At 62.7% G+C, this 15790-nt stretch overlaps 1 protein-coding gene and 1 pseudogene across 1 annotated transcript; one reads left to right on the plus strand and one right to left on the minus strand.

Annotated features, from left to right (window-relative positions):
* Positions 1-7205: 7205 nt before the first annotated feature.
* LOC116829355 (uncharacterized) lies at positions 7206-11307 on the minus strand. The gene is made up of 2 exons (XM_032788138.2): positions 10899-11307; positions 7206-10340 (listed from the first exon to the last, which is right to left on the minus strand). The coding sequence occupies exon 2, from the start codon at positions 10293-10295 to the stop codon at positions 7428-7430; it is 2868 nt and encodes a 955-aa protein (XP_032644029.1). The 5' UTR covers positions 10296-10340; positions 10899-11307; the 3' UTR covers positions 7206-7427.
* LOC142047582 (PDZ domain-containing protein 4-like) lies at positions 11072-14308 on the plus strand (annotated as a pseudogene).
* The last annotated feature ends 1482 nt before the right edge of the window (positions 14309-15790 follow it).

The following is a 15790-nucleotide window of genomic DNA, read 5'->3' on the forward strand; positions in this document are numbered from 1 at the left end:
CCCAGGCGCTGGCGTGGCCTCGTCCGGGGCACAGGGCTGTCTCCTGGGAGCTGTGCTCAGAGCCAGCGCTCCTCCCGCAGGCCTGCTCTGAGCACAGGCAGGGACCTCACCTGGAACCACTCCTGCCCCGCAGAGAGGCTCGGAAGCCCAGGCATGCCAACGGGCTGCTGTCGGTGCTGGGCAGGCCCAGAGACCACGGCCAGAAGCCGGCATCCGTGGAGCCAGTGAGAGCCCCCACCTTCTACCAGCCATGGGACTCCAGAGCTGCCGCTCCCAGAACCTGGGATTTGCCGGAAGCCAGTGGGGAAGGCTGCCCTCGTGCTGAGGGGTGGGAGAGTGAGTTCCCCCTGGGAGGGGCCCAGGAGCTCTGCGCACTCCAGCAGCTGCCCATGTCCTTCTTCCCCCCCTCAGAGGCACTGGAGCATGGCCGCTCGCCGCCGCCCACTCTGCACGGATATTGGCTGGAGGAGGGCAGCCCGGAGGCCTGGGTCTTCCCCCGCATGAAGCTGTACTGAGAGAGGGGGATGAAGTGCTTTGGGAGCCTGGCACCCTCGGCTGGATTGGGGCGCTCGCTGCTCCCTCCGGCTCTTCGGAGCCCTGTGCCAGGATCCAGTGTGCGGTGATAGGGGCCCATGCACAGCCCAACTCTGTCATGGCCAGGGTATCCGCCCCCTTGGGTCCCCCAGGCCACCTCCCAAGCAGGGCCCCCCGATCTGAGCCCATGTTCAGAGGCTTCTCAATAAAGCCAGTTGTCAATAAATGGCACTGTGGGGGTTTCCTTGGAGGTGGGGCAGTTCCTTGGCGTCCCAGACACTTCCTCCTCTCGCCAGCCCCGTTCCCAGGCGCCCACTTGGGATTAGCACAGGGGCGGGCAAACTTTTTGGCCTGAGGGCCACACTGGGTTTCTGAAATTGTATGGAGGGCCGGTTAGGGGAGGCCGTGCCTCCCCAGACAGCCAGGCAGGGCCCGGCCCCCACCCCCTAGCCAACCCCCCTGCTTCTTGCCCCCTGACTTCTCCCCCCGAGACTCCTGCCCCATCCAACCCCCCATTCCATTATACCTGTCCCTAGATGGGGCCCCACAAGACCCTGCCCGCATTCCCTCCCTGTCCACCTACAGCTTCCAGAACCCCCCGCCCAAAAGCCCTCGCTGCCCCATCATCCGCTCTCTCTACTCTTGACTGCTCCACTGGGACTCCCTGCCCCTCAACCTAACCACCATTACTCCCTTAACCTCCGGGCCCCAAAAAACCCATTTCCAGGGGGCCCTAACCTAGGGGCCCCAAAACCACATTTCAAAATGCCCCTAAACCAGGGCCCCAAAACACCCCAATTTCCCAGTGGCCCCTTAAACTTAGGAGCCCACAAAACTCATTCCAAGGGGCCCCTAAACTCAGGGGCCCCAAAACTCCGCATTTCAGGGTCCCCTAATCTTTGGGCTGAAAACCCCATTTCTGTGGGTCCCTAAACGTAAGGGCCCCAAAACCCGCATTTCCTGGGGCTCATAAACCTAGGGGCCCAACCATATTTCCAGGGGCCCCTAACCTAGAGGCCCCAAAACTCGCATTACAGGATTGCCTCTTTAAGCTTCAAGGGGCCACCAAAACCCCATTTGTCCGCCAGAGGCCGCTAACCCTAGGGGATCCAAAATCCATTTCCAGGGGGCCCTAAACCCAGGGCCCAAGACTCCAATTTCCAGGGACCACTAACACCAGGGCCCAAACTCCTCCATTTCCAGATGACCACTAACCCTGGGCCCAATCCCATTCCAGGGTCCCCTAACCCTAGGGATCCCAAAACCCGCATTTCAGATGCCCCGAACCTAGGGCCCCAAACCCATTTCCAGGGGCCACTAACAGCCAGGAGCCAAAACACGCATTTCCAGGTGGAGCCAGCCACACCACTGCACAGCACAAAGACTGGGTCAGGCAGCCGCACTGCCCGGCTGGAGCCAGCTCTGCCACCACCACCGCGCAGCACAGAGACTGGGTCAGGCAGCTGTGCTGCCCGGCTGGAGCCAGCTCTGCCACCACCACCGCGCAGCACAGAGACCGGGTCAGGCAGCCGCGCCGCCCGGCTGGAGCCAACCCCAACACCACCACCGCGCAGCACAGAGACCGGGTCAGGCAGCTGTGCCACCCGGCTGGAGCCAGCCACACCACCACCGCCGCGCAGCACAGAGACCGGGTCAGGCCTGGCCGGAGCCAACCCCACCACCACCACCGCGCAGCACAGAGACCGGGTCAGGCAGCTGCACTGCCTGGCCGGAGCCAGCCATGCCACCGCGCAGCACAGAGACCAGGTCAGGCAGCTGTGCCACCCGGCTGAAGCCAGCCACACCACCACCACCGCGCAGCAGAGAGACTGGGTCAGGCAGCCGCACCGCCTGGCCGGAGCCAGCTCTGCCACCGCGCAGCACAGAGACTGGATCAGGCAGCCGCGCCGCCCGGCTGGAGCCAACCCCACCACCACCACCGCGCAGCACAGAGACCGGGTCAGGCAGCTGTGCCACCCGGCTGGAGCCAGCCACACCACCACCACTGCGCAGCACAGAAACCGGGTCAGGCAGCTGCACTGCCTGGCTGGAGCCAGCCATGCCACCGCGCAGCACAGAGACCAGGTCAGGCAGCTGTGCCACCTGGCTGGAGCCAGCCCCACCACCGCCACCGCGCAGCAGAGAGACCGGGTCAGGCCAGGCTCTGCAGCTGCGCTGCCCGGCAAGATCTCGCAGCCCCACCACCCAGGGAACAGCAGGGGAGGGGCCGGGGGCGAGTCTCCCCAGTCAGGAGCTCAGGGGCCGGGCAGGAGGGTCCCGTGGGCCGTAGTTTGCCCACCTCGGGATTAGCATGACTGCTTCCAGCCCCCAGGAGCGCGGGCCATTCCCAGAGGCCAAGGCAGCCGCGCATGCGCTGTCCTTCAGAGCCAGAGCCAGAGCAAAGGCCTGGGGCCAGGACCCTTGCATGGACCCTGTCACTCCCCCTCCGGGAGCCCCCCTTGCAGAGAACTGTCCCCGAGACACCCGCCCCCCGAGGATCCACAGAAGCCTCAGGCAGTGGGATTTCCATCCCTGCTGCTTTGCTGCCATAGGGCATGACGTGTTGCCCTGCCCCACGGGGAGATGGCTGGCTGAGCGCATCCCACACTGCTTTCCCGCTGGGGTCTTCTCAGTGCCCCACCCCACTCCAGGGCCAGTGGCCTTCCAAACCCTACACTAAAGCAGGGGCTGGCGGGCTGGAGAGACGGAGGGACAGACAGCTCTGCCCCCAGGCTGAATGCTCGGCTACGCCCCTGGACAGATCCTTGGTCACTGAGTCCCTGTGGCCAGGCCGTCATGCTGGGATTCCCCCCAGCCAGGATCAGAGCGCTCATGGCTTTCGTGGTGGCTGTTCCCCCTGCCGCCCCATTGCCCCCGGAGTCAAGACTGCTCTGACCCTGGGAACTGTAGTTTTCAGTATACTCCTGGAACATACCGCAAACTGGAACTCCATCCCACCCCCCACCCAATAATACAACAAGACTCCCTTTCGCCGCCCTCTCAGCCGAGTGACCATCACGAGACACAGCCCACAATGAAACCAACCCTAGCTCCAGGTGCTCCTCGTTGACCCCTTCATCACCGAGCGCCATTGCACAGACACAGCCCTGTGCTGACCCCCCACCAACAGCCCTGACCCCCCATGATCCAGCTCCGCGGAAATCCACCCCCTCTCGCAGAGCTTGCCATGCAACAGCCCCTAGGTGCTGAACCCACCCAAGACCCGGGAGCGCGAGACTAGAAAACACCCCATTGGATCCAGCTTCCGCCATAACGCCCCCTCTCGCAGAGCATTGCCAAGCACAGAGCCACCATGCAGTGTCTGACGCCCACTACCCAGCCCCATGAAAACAACCCCGATGAGACTCCAGAACTCCTTACAAGCCCAACCCCGATCCACAGAGCTCCTGCACAGCAAACCCTGGTGCATCTAGAACACACCACCAGACACCACAAACTGAACCACCAACACCCATGACCCAGCGTCCCTTACCGCCACCTCTCAGCAGCGCGCCATGCACAGACACAGACCCTGAACCCCCCCCTGGAATATCCAGCGTACCCATTGGCCTCCATCTGCACAGAGCTGCCAATGACAGCACAGCCCCTGGTGTCTGGACAAACCCCACCGCAGCCCTGACCGCCCCCATTGGATCAGCTTCCAGGATCCCAACCTCTCGCAGAGCTCCAGGCAACAAAGCCCTGGATGCCTGACCCAAGCCCAAGCAACGAAGCCCCTGAACACCCCACAAACATGGATCCAGGCTTCCAGTCGCCCGGCCTCTACGCAGAGCTGCCATGCACACCCCTGGTGTCTGACCCCCCCTACCCAGAGCGCCCATGGAAACCCCACCGAATGAGAATCCTAGCTAATCCCTTCCCCCTCTCACAGAGCATTGCCATGCACACCGCACTAGCCCCTGGTGCTGACACGACACACACCACAGCCCAACTGACACACACAACACCATGAATAACCAGCTGCCGCTTCGCAACCCTGTCGCAGAGCTTGCCCTGCACAGCACAACCCTGAACCCCCCCTGGAATCCAGCTCCATTAAGGCACCCCTACTCACAGAGCTGCCAAATAAAAGCACAGACAACAGCCCTGAATGTCTGAACCCCCCAAGCCCAGAGCCACCTACTGGAACCCACCCCACCACCAATAGGTCCAGGCTCCCGTCACAACCCCTCATACGCCAAGAAGCTCGCCAAAAATGAGACACAGCCCCTGAGTGCCTGAACCGCCAAAGCCCCAAGCCACACATGAAACACCACCCATGCGATCCAGCTTCGAACGCCCCTCTCGAGAGCTATGCAATGCACAGCCCATGGATGCCTGACCCAAAGCCTCCGCAGTCCTGAACACCCCAACAAAACGACCATTGGATCCAGCTCCTTGAATCCAAACCCGCACATCTCGACAGAGCGCCATGCACAAGCAATAGGCAGCCCTGGAAGCCCCCCTCCCAATCCGGATCCAGCTCCCGAATCGCCCCGCTCAATCGCAGACGCTGACCAAATTGAAGCAAGCACCCAGCCACTGAGTGCCGAACCCCCACCACCCAGCCCCTGACCTTCCCTGCACTGGAGATCCCCGGGCGAATGTCTGGAACTGCTCCCCGACATAAGAACCACGATCAAGGACTTTGGGGAGCCTCCATGCTCCCTTGGAGCAACTTGTAATCAGCAGGAAGAAGAAGCTCACTACGTCTCACCTCTGAGGTTCTCATCTATGGAGACATTCAGCATCCCTCTGCCCCTCCTGCAGCTTACCCACAGACAGAGGGACCCACCCAAGGCAGAGGGGCGTGGGAGCACAGGGTCCATGACACGCCCCACTCAATGCAGTACAGATGTGATCTACTAAGCCAGCCAGAATAAACACCAGAGGATTTATTCGATGACCAGGAACAGGAGTTAATCTGTAAAAAACAGAGCTTGAATAGATACAGCAACCAGACCCTTCGGCCGGAGCCATAATTCTGGGGGGCAGTGGAGTCAAGACCTAAGTCTGCCCTTCACTCTCGTCGCCCAAGCACGCTCCGAAACCTAAACCCCCTCCACCCTCTCATATGACTCAGACTCCTTTCCTGGCGCCATGAAGAGGTACACCTAAGATCCCTTTGTCGCCAACACCTTACAGCTTCGGCACCTTTGCAGGGAGGGGCCCAGGCCATCAAGTTGCCAGGAGACCAGGCCAGCAATTAAGTGCACCTAGGCCTATCTCTGCAGGCAATCGCACCCCCTTGTGCCCAATTAGATACTTAAGAACTGCCATAGGGACACGAAGGCACCAACAACGTAATTCAGAGCAAACATTAAGAACAGCCCAGTTACATCACACTCCACTCATGGATCACAGTACCATTTCCCACTCTCCGCAGAGCAATGCCATTGCACAAGCATTACCTGGTGACACTGACCCCTCCCCAACACACCAGTTCCGACTTGAACCCCCCCATCCGAGATCCCAGACTTCCCCGTCACCTCCCATCATCAGCAGAGCTGCCAGACACAGCAACGCCCCTGGTGCCTGACCCGCCACCACCAGCACCACTGCCGACACAATCCCCATGGATCCAGCATCCGTCGGCCCGTCAATCGCAAGAGCTGGCACAATGCAAACAAGCCCCATGAGAATGCCATGGACCCTTAACCCGCCTGTGTCCTACTAGGGTGCCCAGGCAGGGAGCAGATCTCACAGCCTCCTGGCCAGAAGCTGCTCGGGGCCCTGGCCACCGCATCCTCCTGGAAAGTAATATGTCTCAGATTCCCCACAGGCTGAATTAGTGAAGTCCTTTAGCAGCCGCCTGTGGGTCGTCAGAGAGATTAGAGAAGAGGGTGGGAGGGATCTAATTATTGAGAGGCAGCTTCTGATGGGGGAGAGAAGACAAGCTTCGACAAACAAGCAGGAGATCCAATATTCCAGTCACCAACCCCGGCCATGGAGAAGCTTAAGGGGCCCGGCTGAGGAGACTGAATTCCCAGATGGAAAGAACAGCAGGGAAGGGCTGTGGAACCAGGAACTCCTGGGTTCTCTCCCCGCGCTTGAGAAAGGGAAAAGTAACGGGAGCTGGATGAGGTATAGAGCAGGGGGGCTGGGAGGCCAGACTCCTGAAAGAGTTCTCTCCCAGACATCTGGGAGGAAGATAGGGGGTGGTGGAAGTTAGGAGCCAGGACTCCTGGGTTCTCTCCCCAGCTCAGGGAGGGGAGTGGGGGCTGGGAGCCAGGACTCCTGGGTTCTCTCCCCAGCTCTGACAGGGGAGTGGGGGCTGGTGGGTTAGAGCAGAGGGGCTGGGGGCCAGGACTCCTGGGTTCTCTCCCCAGCCCTGGAAGGGGAGTGGGGGCTGGTGGTTAGAGCAGGAGGCTCCAGGAGCCCTCTGCCCCAGATTGGCTGGGTGACCTTGTAGAAGTCACCTCCATAGAACAGGGATAAAGACACCTGCTGGGTGGGGGTGGGGGTGGGAAGGGTTAATTAGTTCCTGTCTGGAGCCCTCTGAGGACAGTTCAGCTGCCTGCGGGAATTCTGCTCCCTTCCTCCCTGCAGTCCTGGCTGTCCCGCATCCCAGGTCAGAATTTACCTACAAGTCCCTCTAGCGCTGTTGCTTCCAGTGTGTCCCGAGATGAATTCAAACTGAACTCGGGTCCCATTGCCCAGTTCTGTCAACCACGAGGCCAGGTGGGGGGGTGGAGGCTCTTACTCCCAGGGAAGCCAGTGGCAAACTCCCGAGAGACAGGAGCAGGCTGAGCCTCGGAGACAGACCTTGGCGGGCTGCTTGCTGTGGGCGCTAGAGGTTGTGAGGTGGGGAAGTTGCTGGCGATAGAGGAAGTGGTGGGCTGTAGGGCATGGGGATTGGCAGTGGTATCGAACCACTGGAAACTCCCATTTCCTTAGCCAAGCTGGGATGTGGACTCCAGGAGTGGCTTATCTTCCTTGTCAAATGGATACAACTCCTCCTCCTCCTCCTCCGTGTAGCTGCCTTTCAGAGCCTTCCGGAGCTTGGTCCAGAAGAGCTTCTGGGCCGCAGGCTCCGGGGGCCAGCGGATGTACGTCTTCTTGAGCATCACCTTCCTCATGCGGTGGTAGGCGGACAGCTCCCGGTCGGGGATGGCCTCCAGGAGCACCATTACCAAGACGTCCTTGAGCTCCTCGAAGAGTCGGTAGCTGGCCAGCTGGATCTCCAGAGAGCACCACTCGCTCTGCAGGTAGCTGCGGCTGATGACACAGATGGTCTTGCGGCTGTTGTAGATGCTGTCCACGATGTTGTCAACAATGCTCTTCCCCAGCTCAAAGTCCCGGTGGTGCAGGCAGAGGCGAAAGGAGCCCTGGCAGCTCTCCAGGCTCGGCACCAGCTGCTCCAGCACCCACTCCTCATCGGCGGAGTTGTAGGAGACGAAGGCATCGTACTGGAAGTGCTCCCTGTCCTGCCTCCTCCAGCGGTCGTTCACCCAGGAGCGCAGAATGTAGAAATGGTATTTGAGCCGCCAGTAGGCGCGGTGGTAGACCAGAGGCAGCAGCATGAGAAGCAGCAGCGACGGGGTGGTGACAGAGAACAGGTACAGCCCCACGTCCAGGAAGCAGACGTGTGTGTCAAAACTGTACACGTAGCCCAGCTGCTGGCGGGAGTCGCAGGAGTAGTTGTAGAGATAGACCACCTGCACCCACCGGTTGGTCAGCCAGTTCTGGAACCACAGGTTCTCGCAGGTGCAGCTCAGGGGGCATTTCCGTAGGTCCAGGTACTTGAGCAAGTGCAGCGCGTTGGCCACACTTGCATTGACGGTCTGCAGCTGGTTCTTGGCCAGGAGCAGCGAGATCAAATTGCTCAGGTTCCCGAAGACTTCCAGCGTCAGTGAATGGAGCCCCACGTTCTCCAGGTTCAGTTTCTGTAGGCGGCGGAGGTTTTTGAAGATCCCAGGCGGCAGATCTTGCATGCCATTGCAGCTGTCAGCCAAGCTCAAGTACTGCAGCTGGGCAAGGTCATCAAAGGCATCCGGAGAGATGGAGAGCAGCTTGTTCTCTGACAGATAGAGGGAGCGCAGGGCGGCCAGGCCTTGGAAGAACTTGGGGGGGATTATTTTCATGCCGTACGGCTGCTGAGCTTGCAGCTTGAGATCATAGAGTTTGTGCAGGTGCCTGAAGGGTGGGCTCTTGTGCTGCGTCTTGGTGATGTATTGCAGTTTGTTGCCTGTCAAATCCAGCACCTCCAGCGTGGCCTGCACCGGGCAGAAAATGTCGCTGCTGATCTTCTTGATGCAGTTGCCATCCAGATAGAGTTTGGAGAGGCTGCTTAACCCACTGAATGACTTATTGGTCAAGTTGCGGATGTTGTTGCCCCCCAGGTCCAGGATCTGGAGCTGGCGGAGGTTCCCGAAGACCATGGGGAAGAGGATGGAGACGCGGTTATTGCGGAGGTTGAGGGTCTGGAGTCTGACCAGGTCGGCGAAGCTGGGCCTGTAGAGGTCGGTCAGCAGGTTGTTGTCCAGCCGCAGCTCAGTGAGGTTGTACAGCCCCTTCAGGGCATGTTTGTCCAGGTAGGCGATGGTGTTGATGTTGAGGCGGAGGATGCGCAGATTGGGGGCATATCTGAATGCCCAGTGTTTGACTGAGAGGATGCGATTGTAGCGGAAGCTGATATTCTGCAACGTCTCCAAAAAGGAGGAGTTTTGGCAAGTGCCAAGTCCATTCAGCAGGTTATGTTCCACCACCAGGCTCTCCAGAGGCTTGTGCTGCCACTTGTCCACGCAGTCCAGCCACCTGAGCTTGTTCCATGAGAGGTCAAGAGTCTGGACTGGCGGACACAGGGCGAAGGACACGTTCCTCAGCTCCTGAATGTTGTTGCTCTGCAGCCGAAGGTGCTTGAGTTGTTGCTTGCCCAAGCGTTGGCAGACCCTGCTCACGCCTTCGTTGCCTAAGTGCAGGCCGGAGTAGTCCAGGCTACGAGGCCGCAGGCTGGACACGTTTAGAAGGTGGAAGACATCCAAGGGGTTCCCTTTCAGCAGCAGGTAGCTGAGGTTCTGGAGCTCGGCGCCAGCAAAGGACGTGACGTTGGAGATGTTGTTGTAGGACAGGTCCAGATTCCTGATGTGGCGCAGGAGTCGCGGGCTGCTGCCGTCCACGGCCCGGAGTGAATTGTTGCACAGATGCAGGATGGAGAGGGAGAGGGGGAGTGGACAGCTGGAACTGAGAGAACGCAGGCTATTGCAGGACAGGTTCAGCACCCGCAGTCTTGTCAGCCCCTGCAGGCTGCAGGCCACGTCGGTGAAGCTCACCAGGCGGCAGGAGTACAGGTCCAAGATGCGGAGGTTGCCCAGGGGCTGCAGGGCATGGGGGTGAATTGTGCTCAGGGGGTTATTGCTCAGGGAGAGGTTGGTGAGGTTACCCAGGCCTCGGAAGGCCCCTTTGGACAGGTTGGCCAGGTGATTGTTGGACAGGTTGAGCGTGTGCAAGGCACCAAGGTTTTCGAAGGCCCAGTCCTCTATCGTCTCCAGGCGGTTACAGACCAGCTGCAGCTGCCGCAGGTGTGGCAGGTGGCGGAAACTGGCCGCAGGCAGGCGGCTGATGAAGTTGTGGGAGATGTTGATGAAAGTGGCATTGGGCGGCAGGTCGCCCACAGCGCTCATTATGTCCTTCAGGAAGCGCTGGATGCACCGGAAGCTGCATGGGTTCTCCATGGACTGAATACAGTTCCTGAAGCCATAGGCAACCGCCCCGGGCATGAGGAGCAGCAGTGAGGCCAGGAGGGGAAATTCGGGGCTCATCCTGCCTCCCCGGGGACTGGGGACTCTCCACACGGACACGGAGACCTAGAACCAGATGGTCAGCATGAGCCTCTGCTCTGAACTGCCTGGGACAGAGGGGCAGAGCTGAGCACAGGGACCTGGGGGGCCTCACAGACTGAATGAGGACACCCTTGGGGGGGCTGGATCTTGGCATCTATCCTGGTTCTAGGAGGGGAGTGGGGTCTGCTGGATTAGAGGGGGCTCTGGGAGCCAGGACTCCTGGGTTCTCTCCCTGGCTCTGGGAGGGGAATGGGGGCCGGTGGTTAGAGCAGGGGCCTGGGAGCCAGGACTCCTGGGTTCTCTCCCCAGCTCAGGGAAGGGAGTGGGGGCTGGTGGTTAGAGCGGGGGCCTGGGAGCCAGGACTCCTGGGTTCTCTCCCTGGCTCCAGGAAGGGAGTGGGGGCTAGTAGTTAGAGGGGGTGGATGGGAGCCAGGACTCCTGGGTTCTCTCCCAGCTCAGGGAGAGAAATGTGATCTTGTGGATTACAGCAGGGGGGCGGGGCTGGGACTCAGGACTGCTGGGTTCTAGCCCTGACCCCATTACAAATTCCTGTTCGCGGTACCACTGAGGAGTGGTTCTCACCTGGTGTGTCCCACGCCTTCAGCTCCCTTCCTCCCCGGCGCAGGGCTGGGGAATGGCTCAGGATCCCGGCCGGCTCTGAGCTGAGCCCCACGGCACAGTCCGTCTCTCTTCCTTGCCGGAGGAGGCAGTGAGGGGTGCTGGGAGTTTTGCCAAGGGGGCGTCTGAGACTTTGAATGAGGAAGTGCTTGGGAGTATCATTTTCAGTCACATTTTGGGCCGACACTCAGTGGGGTTACAGCTACACAGAGCTAGGGACAACTGCTGCAGAAAGGCCCACAGCAAGGGGGCAGGACTCCTGGGTTCTCTCCCTGGCTCTGGGAGGGGAGTGGGGGCTGGTAGATCAGAGAAGGGGGGGCCGGGAGCCAGGACTCCTGGGTTCTCTCCCAGCTCTGGGAGGGGAGTGGGGGCTGGTGGTTGGGGGGGAACTGGGGGTTCCATTTGGGATCTGACCCCCCCATGCCCCCCAGGAGGTGGAATTGTACAAATCGAGCCACCGGGACAAGCTGGGGCTGACGGTTTGTTACCGGACAGACGACGAGGACGACGTGGGAATCTATGTCGGAGAGGTGGGGGGTCCATGGGCGGAGGGTGTTCGACGGGGGCGGTCGGGAGCCCATGCCCCCACTTCTGCCATTCTCCCGACTCAGCCAGGAACAGGGCTGAGCAGAGCTCGGTCCGTACAGAGACCGGGACCCTCAGCAGGTCCATCCTGGGGCTGGGCCCCCCGTCTCCCCAGCAGCCCCACACTGGACCCCCCCGGCTCCTCTCCAGCCTGGGTCGTGTCCGGGCAGGAGTCACCTGGCTCCAGCCCCCTCGTCTTCCCAGCCAGCCCCACACTGACCCCTGGCCTACTCCAGCCCCCAGCCTGGGTCCAGTGTCCGGGCAGGGTCACCTGGACCCAGGACCCCCCCGTCTCCCAGCCGCCCCACACTGACCCCCCGCCCTTCCTCCAGCCCCTGGCCCTTCCTCCAGCCTGGGTTCTGGTGTCCAGGCAGGGTCACCTGGCCCCACGCCCCCCGCTCTCCAGCCAGCCCCACACTGACCCCCCGGCTCCTCTCCGGCCCCCAGCCTGGGTCCGGTGTCAGGCAGAAGGGTCACATGGCCCCAGCCCCCTCCCGCCCCTCAAGTGAGTCCCCCGAGATCCCCCACACAGTCAGTCCAGCAAAACTCCCCCGCAACGTGCCCAGGTCAATCGTCCCTCATGCCTGCTGCGGCCAGGGGGTTGAGGGGGGGCCATGCTGGCGGGAGCTGGGGTGGGGGGGCCGTGGGGTGCAGGGGGTGATGTTGGAGGGCGAGGGCTCAGGGGGCGGCCTGGGGCCACGGGGGGGTCCTGGTCCATCCCCCTTCTCCCACATGTGAATCCTAACAGCATCGCTGCAAGGATGGGCGCATCCGAGAGGGCGACCGCATCGTCCGGGTGAGGGGGGCTGGGGCCAAGGGGGGCTGGGGCTGGGCATGGGGTGCAGAGGGCTCAGGGGGAATGGGGGGGTGGGGATGAGGGGGATGATGGACAGAAGCTTGGGGGGATGGAGGGATGGGGACGAGGGGGAATGGGACCACAGAGGGCTGGGGATGGAGGGCTGGGGTGCAGAGGGCTCAGGGGATGGGGGGGCCGGGGCACAGAGGGCTCGGGGGGCAGCAGGACGGGGCTGACTCAGCCCTGGCCCCCCAGATAACGGGGTGCAGGTGCAGGACGCGAGGAAGCTGTCGCCATCCTGACCCAGGGCAAAAACGAACATCTCGCTGCTGCTGGCCAGGCCTGAGACCGAGGTGACAGACGCCCTGATGGGGGCAGGGTGGGGGGGCAGTTTGGGGGGCTGGCTGGAACTGGGGGTTGGGGTGAGGTGGAAGTTGGCGAGGATGTGGGGGCAGGGGGATATTTCGGGGCACAGGGTGGTTGGGGTCTGACCCTGCCCCAGTGGGATATGGGCACTCCTTGGCTGGGGCTGCTGGGACAGATGCAGGGGGGCTATGACTAGTGGGGGGCTACAGCTTCACCCCTGCTCCCCCACATTGCCCGTCCACCCCCAGATCTCCAGGCGTGGAAAGGACAGCGACGCGAGGATTCCTGGATGACTTCGGCTCTGACCACGAGGGCGAAATGACCCCGAGTGACCCTGGGCAGCGGTGAGGGGCGCCATGGGGGGGGGGTTGGCAGCCTGGGCAGGGGGCGACCAGGGCAAGCCGTGCTGCAGGTTGGGTTTGAAATAAAGTCAGCTTCACCCCAATTTCCAAATTCTCCCCCACTTCCCCCCAGCCTGCCGTGGCCCCGAGTGCCCAGTGTCGGGCCCCCACTCCCCCGCTGACCCACAGCCAGGACTGGACAGTGGGTGGGCCGGACGGACGGAGGCACCCGGACGAGGAGAGCTCGGAGCACGACCTGCTCGGGGATGAGCCCCCAGCTCGCCGGCACCCGGCCCCCAGCGCGCCACGGCCCCAACTTGCCGGCCCAAGATTTCTCCTTGCCCGGACTCGCTGGTGCTGAGCGGGCGGCGAGGGCCGGTGGCTGACGGACGCCGAGTACTGGCAGCTACCAGGAGCTGCTTGCAGTTCGGGGGCTTGGCCGGCGGGACCCAGCCTGGTGCGTGCCCCCGCGCGCGTCTAGCCCCCGCGCCTGGACCTCAACCGCACCGCTGGGCCCTGCTGTGAGGAAAGCTGCGGTTCACCTGCCGTTCAAATGCCGCAACATCCTTGCGCGGCGCAGAAGATTGCAGCTGCTGGACATGGGAGCGCTGCCTCCAGGCCTGGCTGTGAGGAGCGTGGGGGGCCAGCATGGGCGGGCGAGGCCCCCCAGCCCCGACTGGCGACATCACCGATGGTGCCCGAGCGGTCGGGCAGGACAGCACCAGCCTTCACACGTGCGAGAGCTGCCGCAACCCACTGCTGGGGCCCGGCGCGCCCGAGCCCCGCCCAAGCCGGGCGGCTCGGCGCCCCGCGGGCGCCCCGGGCTGGTGCGCCCGGCTCCAGGTGCGGCGGTGCGGGAGTGAAGGCCGGGCGCGGCGGTGAAGGCGCGCGCCGGCCGGGCTGGGACGGCTGCTCAAGGGGCGGGCGCTTGAAGATCGGGAGGAGCGCAGCGGCTATGACCACGCGACGACGCGTCAGCGAATGAAGATGGAAATGGCTCGGACGGTACTGGAGCCAGGAGCGATGCGCAAGCACAGCTGCTGCGGGCCCGGAGCAAGCGCCGGCGCCGCGATGCTAATTGCAGCAGAAGCCGGCTGGACTGGCAGCGGGAGGCCCCAGGAGCCCCCGACGCTCAGCATCTGGCACTCAGCCACCGCAAGACCTCAGGGAAGCGTAGCGGCGCATCTGGACAATTGGATCACGGATCCAAGGAGATGCTGGCGCACGGCGCCCGGCATCGGCCGACGGCACGGGTCTACAACCCGCTGGTCCGTCACCCCGTCTGAGCCCGAGGGCCGCCGCGCCCGCCAGAACTCGGGGGTTCCCCCGTCCACCCCTGCCAGAACTCCGGGGGCTCCTCCACACTGCCCCTGCCAGAACTTGGGGCTCCCCCTGCCCCCGGTCTAGAAATTGGGGCTCCCCCACCTGCCCCCACTAGAACTTGGGGCTCCTCCCCGCCCTGCCTCTTGGCTAGGAAGTCGCGGACTCCCCCCGCCCCTGCACAGCCAGAACTCGGGCTCCCGCTGCTGCGTGATAGGTCCTGGAGACTTGGTTTCTCCCTGTGCAGGTTTTGGCGGTAAGCCTGCCCTCCCGGACAGGCCAGGATTGGGCATGATCCCGCCTCCCCAGGATTGGGGGCATGATCCCGCCTCCCCCATTGCCACCATCAAGAGGACCCGTGATGCGTGGAGACCGTAGGGGCCCCCCACTTTGGCAGGACTGCGGACACCACCCCATTCAGGCAGGAAAGAGGGGCCTTGCGTTTGCTCCTGGACACGCTTGGCTGCAGAGGGACCCCCGGCTGCTGAGACAATGGGGGAAAATGGGGGCTTCCCCATGCTGTCCAGCCCCCTCCCCACTAGAGGGAGCCCAGAGCTGGAACTAGGGCATGAAGCAACAAAGGACACTGAGTCGGCCTCGGGGGTGGGACAAAGGGCCCCCCCAGATGCTCTGCCCCCGGTGTTTTTTGTCTGTCCTCTGTGATTCTGTTGGTCGGTTTGTCTAGTCTGAGCTTGGCAGGGGAGACACCTGCCCCCTCCTCCCATTCAGATCCCGGCCGCCCCCGCAGCCCCCCACTTCTCCCTGAACCCCCAATGCTGCCCACCCCCGACCCCCACATTCCCCCTGAACTACCAACCAGATCCCTGCCCCCCTGAGCTCCCCATTCCCCCTGACCCCAGATCCTGCTGTACCTTCATCAGCCCCCACTTCCCCATACCCCTAACCCCAGAATCCCACCGCCCCCTCCTCCCCCAGCAGATCCCACTGCCCCCGAGCCCCCACTTTTTCTTCCCTAACCCATATCCCAAGCCCCATTTCCCACTGAACCCCAGGTTCCGATTGCCCCATAGCCCCCCACTGCCCCTCCTCCCAGCAGATCCTCGCCACCCAAGACCCCCAGTTCCCCCTGAACCTCCAAACTCCGCCTGCCCTGAGCCCCCCCGCCTTTCCCTCCCCGGAGCTGTGATGTGTCCACAGCTCCTTGCAGGAGAGATACTACACTTCCCAGCAGGGAGCCTGCGGGGAGTGGCGGGGTCTGGCCGGGACGCATAGGCGTCGGAGTCCGAATCTGTTTGGTAGAATAAAGCGAATCCTGTTCACTCCTTTTCAGGTGCGCTGCGGCTGGAGGCTTTTCTGTACCGCGGAGCCCCGGGTTGCCCCCGCCTGGGCCCCCGCAGCCCGTGCCCCAAGCTGACCTACTCCCCACCGGGAGAATGGGTCCCCAGGGATTTCCACCCGCCCCCTTCTCTAACCCACCAGCCCCGACT

This window comes from Chelonoidis abingdonii, chromosome 11, assembly GCF_003597395.2.
Source record: "Chelonoidis abingdonii isolate Lonesome George chromosome 11, CheloAbing_2.0, whole genome shotgun sequence".
Taxonomy (NCBI): domain Eukaryota; kingdom Metazoa; phylum Chordata; order Testudines; family Testudinidae; genus Chelonoidis; species Chelonoidis abingdonii.